General features: G+C 41.0%; 1 protein-coding gene across 1 annotated transcript in view; it reads right to left on the reverse strand.

Annotated features, from left to right (window-relative positions):
• GRB14 (growth factor receptor bound protein 14) overlaps positions 1 to 7,017 on the reverse strand; it is a 104,502-nt gene extending 97,485 nt beyond the window's left edge. The window contains exons 1-2 of the mRNA XM_063107198.1: positions 6,827 to 7,017; positions 5,438 to 5,570 (exon numbers count right to left, since the gene is read on the reverse strand). Of these exons, the coding sequence (XP_062963268.1) occupies positions 5,438 to 5,570; positions 6,827 to 7,017 (324 nt within the window). The remainder of the gene's footprint in view (positions 1 to 5,437; positions 5,571 to 6,826) is intronic.
• Between the last annotated feature and the right edge of the window lie 1,778 nt (positions 7,018 to 8,795).

Here is an 8,795-nt window from a genome sequence, read left to right on the forward strand (position 1 = left end):
GGAGAACAAAAAAGATGGAATAGAGAAAATGGTGGCCTTGATTTTTGCTGACTTTCTAGTTCCCAATTCCAATCTCTCATGAGATCAGTGAACTTTTGGCCTTCAGGTACTATAACATAACCTTTCAGGCTAGTTCATTTGAGGCTCTGTTTCCTCCAAACAATCAATACCAGGCTAAAATACCAACTAAAGTCCATTTGAAATATTCCTACCGTTTCTCAACTAAATGGAATTGTTCACAATTTTGAAAGGTCAGCTTCCCAAGTCTCAAAGAGGCAGAGAATAAGAGGAGCACTGATTTTGTATATAAATCAAAAACAAAATATATATATATATATATATAAGACAAAATTTCTGTCCTTCCCCAAGGATATTATTATTAAGTGGGTTTTGCAAGAGAACCAAGTATCTATATTTTTAACAACCATCCTTTCTGATTCCGAAGAAGGTGGATTAGTGACCACACTTTGAGAACTTCTCTAAAACCTGCTTCAAAACTGCTACAAAGATCTGCACACTTTCAAATTCTTCTCAAAAAAAACCAAAAACATGATATTTATCTAGTGCCAGCATTCAAAAGTAGTTGTGGGAAAGATAGAAATGTTTGAAACCTTAATAGGAGCAAGTACTGTTTCTATTATTCTTTCTGCCTGTATCTTTGTGTTTCGCTTTGTATTCAATGGGATTTTGTAAAAGAGCTTGCAGGGCCTAAATATAATTTATGATGTTGTTTCCATCTGAAAATGAATTTAAACTTCCAAAGAGCTCATTTGCAGACTTTTGAAATAGAACCAATTTGTAATTTGAGGATTTCATGTGCAATTCCAACTGAGAAAATTTGATTATAAATGGTTTTAGATGATACCAAGCAATTATTGTTATTTTTGTTAGGGAATAATGGCATTTAGGTTATATTTTTCAGAGATGCATATAAAACAAGGTAGGGATGCAATGATAGGATGTCCAGGATTTACGTCAACATACTTCAGCAAAGAAAATAAAACTTTTTTAAAGGAATAGATGAAGTAAATGAGGCAAAATCTTGATAACTGCTGAGTCTAGAAAAATGAGAATATGGGGTAGAGTTTCTTTCTGCTTCTGTGTGTATTAGAGAATGAGTATATGAAAGTTCAGTTAATATCGCAGCCACACAACATTCCTATAGGACCACACAAACAGGTTCAAGACATACAAATTGGAATAATTACTGACATCACAAAGGAATGACATAAGAGGCTCTTTAATTTGGGGACAGAGATCTACTTACCCTTTGAAAGTCCCTGCCACACTAGAGAAAAAAGAACTCAAAGGCAGAACACAAGAAAAACTAATTTCTTAATTATTTGGAAGATTTTTTAAAAATTTTTCTGAGATATACAAAATAGGCTTAATTCAATATAAAATAGACTAGAATCAGTGTGGTAAGGGCCAAAGCACTTTGAGACATGATACTCTTTTTGATCTCCCTTTACTGAAACTGCAGAAGCGTGAGCAAATCACCTCCAGTTTTTGCACTTTCTTTTTTAAATCTTAAAATGCAGATAACAGACCCACTTCCTGGTGTTCTCATGATATAACATCCTGTGGACTGCAAACTACACACAAAAGCTAGTTATTAATGATACTAGTAAATCTTACATGATAATATAACACACTATTTGATAGATTTTTCATACCCATTTTAGGGAGAAGATGAAGAAGAAAGCTAGAGGAAAAACACAAAGAGTTATATTTCAGGAAGGAAAAAAAGAGGAATTCCAGGTCCTTAGATAAATATTAACAAATGCCATTTGTCATCCCTGCTCTTTTTGTATTATGGGCCGAATTGTAACTAACAACACTGATATATGTTTATTACTTATATTACTCTTGTTGTCCTTGCTTTCTTTGGAAATTGCACCCAAAAGTCCTAAAAAAAAAAAAAAAAGGACTTTCAATGCATCAAGAAATCCAGATTTCAGGTCCTGGCTGTGCCACTATTAGTCACACTGCATTTCTTAGACTCAATTTACACGTCTATAAAAGAACTTTAGACTAGATGATCTCAAAAGTTCCTTCCAATTCAAACTTCCATGACATTGTTCTTCACAGTTTTTTTATTGTTAATCTTTGAAACTTGCAGAGGTTTTATTCTGAATTAGTAATACTACATAATCTTGGGAAGCAATTAACTGACGCTACTACACAAGCTGTGTCCAAGCACGAAAATTACCTACGGGTTGAAAACTTGAGATAAGAACTGATTCTGCTGCAAGGGCTAAAGATCTCTTACTCTTTCCTTTTCTTCAAATAATAGGTGTTTCGGGGTCACTGCTAAAGAATGATTTCCTGAAAAATTTCAATCAGAAATTAGAAAAAAAGATTAAATTTATAATGTAAGTCATTTTTAATATAACTAACTTTTCTGGACCACGTATATAAAGAAAGGTGCATTTTAAATCTGTTTTATTGGTAAACACAAAGAGAAATGCCCAGAAAATACATCTGGCTAGCATTCTAAAAAGAGAGGGAGGGAATAAAGAATACAGATTCTTATTGTAGCTTTCATTTTAAAATAATAATACTGGAAGCCTACAGTACTGCATACTTTGGGACATTTTATTTGCAAAAAGACAAAAAGCATATCCTATTTGTGGCTTCAATGCACTTTATCACTCATGCATTATGGAGGCATCTCAAATTGTAAAAAAAATATTTATGGTCTGTGAAATGATTTTTGACTGCAGTTTTGAAAGGCCAGATGAAATTTAACATTTCTAATCTGGATTCCCTCAGACTTTCTGGTCATTTATGTGTAAATAACAAGTACAATTCTTCACTTTTTCTATGGGTAGAAAAGAATTGCTAAAATGACTGGAATGGTTAAACAAAACAAATGAAAGAGAGTATAAAGAAAAGAGACATCTTCTCCTATAATGTTTCACCTATAAATAATATTCAGCAGAACCTATCACATATAATCATTTACATCATCTCAACTGAAGGTTAAAGACAATTAGGCCAGCAATACCATCCTGTAAAAGGGTAATAATGTGCACTACAAAGATACCAAGCTTGGGGAAATTACTGACAGAGACATCTATTCTCAAACCTTCCTCATTCCAAAGAATTGAGCACGTACAAAGAAACAAAAACAAAAGGATAAGTTCTAAATGCAAAGGAGATGGGGGAATAAAGGAAACATAAAAGACAATAAAATGGAATCTCCCTCTTCCCTAGTTTTAAAATATCCTTCACTTCATAGGGACCCCAACCCTTGGGCCAAGGAAGAAATTGGCAAGAAGGGCCACTCTAAGGTGAGAACACCCCACTGGGATTGGTTCCCAGAAGTCAGGCCAGAACTCTCTGCTCATGAAACAGCACAGCTGCTTGTGTGGGTTCAGTGCTCTCTGAGGTCAGAGTAGACACAGGATACAAGGCCAGAGCAAGAAACCTGCTGGAGTCGATAACAACATATTACCTTTTTCCCATTTTCCAATTTGCTAAACCTGATCTGAAGAAATGTCATTCCCGGAGATGCCTTACTCTAGTCTGATGACTTTCCACATTTAGAGCACATTCTGCCTTGACCCTGACACCTCACCCACTCTTTCTCATTTTTTCTCTCTGTATTAACTTAAGCACACCAACACCTATTCTCCCTCTCTATTCAAAACAAACCCTGTCCCATCAACACATCTCTTAGACATAGGCACTCTGCCAGTGTCCATTCAAGAAATTTAAGTGAGAGTCAACCCATGTCTCTGTCCCTCTACTTCCCTTCCCCTGTCCAACCTCCACCTCCTACCCTAACCCTAAATCAAGACCCCGCTTTGCTAAAGACCCATTGGATGGCATTTTTACTTAGCTAAATGCTATCCAGGTTACCTCAGTGCCTAGGATGATGTAAGAAATATAGCAGGCCCTCCATAATGAGGGAAATTATCTGGTAAGTTCCCCAGATGACTATTATGTCATCATCAGACATTTCCTTTTCCCATTCTGGGTCACAGGGACAATCCAGAAAAAATTTTTTCTACCACCAAGGCACACAGTCAAATCTTTTATCCCTATTCCCGTCTTATACCCTAATCCAAAGCCAGACTCTCAAAGGGCTTGATTTTTCCTTGGATCAGACTTTAACCTTCACCCTGATAACAAAGCTCTTAAGAGAGTCCCCCCTTTGTCTTTCTCCCCAAGCAAAGTTACACTCCTGACCACCTAAGGGCTTGCTTCCCCTATCAAAGATGCCAATTCAGAACATACCTCTGTCCCTGGCATATTTACTGCCACTTTCTCCGATCCTTATCCAGAAACACATACATCAATTAGACTTCAAGCCCCCTTCCCTCCACCCAAAAAAGTATACATACCAGACTCTTATCAAAACATAGCACTCCACGGTATGCTTTCCTACTGTCTCCATTATTGCTGTATATTATCAAGAATTCACCTACCTCTTAGGGTATCTCCTCCATTCCTAAAAGTATAAACATACATCATTGAATCCATCAGAGGTAACAAAGGCACAGAAAACAGAAAGAGAACAATAGATGGGGAAAATGACCAGCTGTCTTCTCTCTGTTCATTATCCCTCTCCTCACTACAAGTACCTGGCTGCTTAAATGTACTGCTTCTACCCTTGTAAAAACAAGCTGCATTTTTGTCTAGCAAAGCCTCTCTTTGTTTTGCTTGTTCAAAACTGGGAGAAAGTACATGACAAGAGCTGAATTATTCTAGGTTACACTGATTTTTTTTTTTTCTCAAAATGTATACTCATGATGTATCTCCTATTAGTTAATAGGAGATACATCATGGTATGTTTTGATGAAAGTCATACCCAAACTAAAAACTTGAAAAGAGAGAAAAATCATAAAAATTAAGTTCATCTTATAATCATCACTTGCAAGTCATCTGCCTTCTGTGTCCAGAGCCTTCAAACTGAGGAATTCACTGAAATAAAGAAGTTATGTCAAGTGCTAAACCCCAATTACCTTTTGCCACAAATTCACTATACAACTTCCCTTTAGTAAATAAGGTTGAAATGTTGAAAATTTAAAGGTCTTAAACGAACTAGCCAATCCCCTTCTCACTCAACTACTACTGCCCCACTCCCTTCTAATTCCTAACTAAAAATTGATCATCTATTACCACGTAAAACTCTCCTATCTAATCCGAGAATGATAATAGCTCCCAGACATTGTACTTTATGCATATCCTCTCTTTCAATCCATCCCAAGACCTTACGTGGTAAGTTTTAACACTCTCATTTCTCTGAGAAAACGAAGGCCCTAAAAGGAAGATACTGTAATGCCAAAGGACTATGTCAGTTAATAGAGTTATTTAACACAGGCTATGCTAATCCTCTGTTAATACTGTTAAGTTACTGAAAATCTTAAAGACTGTTAGGATTTAGAATACCTATGATATCTGAATTTAAAAATGTAGAAACATATACCTGTTTTTTCCTTGAATTTGCTTTGGGAAACAGGCCTGCTGACAACACAGATGTAAATGGAGAACAGCTTAGCTCAGGAAAAGGGTTTGGAATAGATGGCATTTCCAGAACATCAAGATCTTTCTTTTTTCTCCTACACCAAGAGAACATAGGATGTAATTTACATAAAACAGAATGTAAAATATAATTGCTGTCAGGATTAAAAAGTGCGTTACAGCCAACATGCCAACACGTACCACTCTGTGTCAAAGTTAATATAACGTAAAGTATACAGAAAAGATTGTCATGTACTTTCAGTGGGTCAAAATAAAATATGCTGATACAAACAAATCTCCGCCTATATATCCTACCTTTTTTGCTTTTTTGGCCTTGAAAAAAATTACCTGGCATGGAAACTCTATTTCCAGCACTTTTGATAATTTTCCTGAAGCAGAAATATGGACCATATAATTATTATTGCAAAAATCATCCTGAGGAGTTAGACATTGTTATGCACTCATTAAATTGACAAAGTCTCTAATTTACATTTAGTGAATGCATCCCTATGATATTTTACTAATTACTTTTGGAAGTTACGATTTATTAATAATAGCCGTAGATCATCCCTCCCACTTCAAATTTCATTCACAATGTTGCCCACACACAGTCTGTTGATTTTTCAAGTGCTTATAGATACTAAACAGCAAGGCAGTGTTTTTGAGGATCTAAGTTAATAGAACTCGCTAGTATAAACGTACTCTAGTCCACTGGAGAGTAATTTTAACTTCACTGAAGTTGGAGCACTTTGAAAGGAAAAAACTACTATTTAAATGTATGAAAATAAAGGACTACAGATTTTTGTATTGTTGTAGCCTTTTTTTCTTTCCTAAAGTATGAGCAACTCTAAAGCACTTAGTGGAGACAGGGAAACCTTTTAAAGCCTCTATTCTTTCCTGCTGAACAGCAAGACTACTCAAATGTCAATCCATGATTTCTTCTCCAGGGTCGCTGTAATATTTTATGTGGGAGGTGAACTCATTTATGCTACAATTTTTTTAATACATAAAATTAAAAGGTATGTTTATTTAAAAAAAAAAAAAAAAAAAGCAGAGTCATGAAAAAGGAGCAGAGGGTGGTCATCCTGGAGCTTGGCCTCCCAGTTCACACCGCTGGGCAGAGGCAAGAGAGACCGCGCGCTCTCAATGAAACGGTGATGCTATTTATAAGGCGCTGTGAGATCGCAATGTCCTGCTGATCCCGCAGGAGCCAGCTCAAAGGGAATTGTCTTCAGAGACTTTCACAAACTTGTCCCAGCGCTGGGCACATGGCTCACCCCCTAGGACCGCCTCCTCACCCCCTCGCCCGCTGCCAACCCAGGACACTCCCCCGCGCCCTGCGAGGGCTGCCTACCTGTCCGCCGCACAGCCGCGGGTCCCGTCCGGAGGGGGCAGAAGCGCTCGCGAGTGCAGCCAGGGGGCCGGCGCCAGGTCGTGGGCGTCACCCCTCCCCTGGGCAGCGCCGCACACCTGGGCGGCCAGCGGCGAGTCCCGAGCAGCCGCCCTGCCCGCGGCGCTCTGCCCACCTTGCAGGGAAGTGGTCATTGTCGCCGGCCTGGGGACTCGGGCGTCATGGGAGCCCCGGCGCGTGGAGAAAAGGGGATCGGGCGGCGGGAGGCGAGGTGCCGGTTCGGTGGCCCGAGCGCTCTGCAGGTGCGGTGGCCTCGCCGCCGGCGCTCAGGGACCCGGCGGCTCAGACGCGCGGCCGAGCAGTGTGCAAGGCGGCGGGGGAGGGGAGGAGGCGGAGGAGGAGGGTGGGGAGAGGGGAGGAGCGGGAGCGGCCGGGGGGTGGGGGCCGCGGGCGGCAGGGCGAGGCGCGGCGGGGACCGGGAGGGCGCGCAGCTGCGGGCCGGCCTGGCTGGTGGCCTGGGGCGCTGGGGCGCCGGGGCTGCGGCTGCCGACTCCTGAGGCCCGGGCCGCCGCCTCCCCAGGTGGGCGCCCAGATTCCAGGCTGAGCCAAGAGTCAGGGCGGACCCGGCGCCGAGCCGGTGCTCCCGCTGGGCTTGCCTGGCGGACCGCAGGCAGGACAGGGGTCTGGGCAGCGCTGACTCTCAGACTTTTGCATTCTTACTGCTCTGCGATCCGAGATCACCTGAGCTGTCGCTGGGCCGCCATGACAGGCCCCACCATGCCAAGAGGCCAGGGGGTATGGGGGCTAGTTTGCCCCAGTCCTTCCCCGCATGCCTCTTCTTCCATCCACTCCACAGCCAAAGATAGAGGTGGGGGGGGGGACAATCAAAGAGCAGGGAATGTGATCTGTACGGAAAACTATTGAGATTTTCAGAATTTTTAGTAAAGCATGAGTAAAACTGAAGGTGTCTGGAGTTAGAAAGATTATTAATTTTTTTTCAGTGAGAACAGCTTTCATTTAATGGGTCCCCACTCTGTCTTGTCACATTCCCTCCTCACTACAGCTCTGTAAGTTAGATGTTTATTTTACACATAAGGAATTAGGGGCCCAAAGCCATCAAGCATCTTGCTCAACATAGCACTAGTACCTGGGGCAGTCAAGATTCCAGCCCAGAAGCTGCCTTCTCAGACACCCAGCCTGTTCAAAATAGTAATTCCATTATGCTCACTCTGAGAGGGAGCAACCCTGCTCTGAAATTCTGGGTGATACTGTGTTTCTGCTCTTTCCATAAGTGTCCCCATAGCCTTGCACTGTTGAGGATTTCCAAATGTTTTACACACTCTTTGTTCTTTGACCAAATTAGGTAATAGATGTCCCTGGCATCTGTTTCACCAGGTTTTCTTAACCTCCACAACCTCTGCCCAGGAAAAGGTAAACACTGCTTCCTGAAGAAACCAGCAAATCCTCCTCCCCAATCTCTATACATCCTCCCCCACCAGGACACCAACTGCTGGTAGCATCCAGGAGTTGCTAACTCCTAGCCTGTGAGGAAACCTGGGGAACTCCATGAAGGCAGATCATCTTTTGAGTCAAAGAATTTATGGAATCCAAGTTCTTCATTTTCTTAATGGCAAAACCAGAAAAGGTCAAGAGTGACCTGGGTCACACGTGGGTGTGGTCTCCAAGATGCTTTACACAATGCAAATGGCCAAACCAGGACAAAACGGTGATTCTCCTGAGGTATAAGAATAATAATACTAATTATGGTGACAGCTAACATTTATTGATGCTGTGTACCAGGCGCAGCTCTCACTCACATCCAGTCCCCTGAATCATGGTCTGGATTCTGTGTGTGAGTTTTAAATGAGTTGAATGTAAAAGCATACAGATAAATTGAGGTCATTCCAGCAGAATAAAAATGAAGTATGTATTTGCACATAACTTGAACTGAAGAAACAAAGAAACTAATGTT

This window comes from Cynocephalus volans, chromosome 1, assembly GCF_027409185.1.
Source record: "Cynocephalus volans isolate mCynVol1 chromosome 1, mCynVol1.pri, whole genome shotgun sequence".
NCBI lineage: Eukaryota > Metazoa > Chordata > Mammalia > Dermoptera > Cynocephalidae > Cynocephalus > Cynocephalus volans.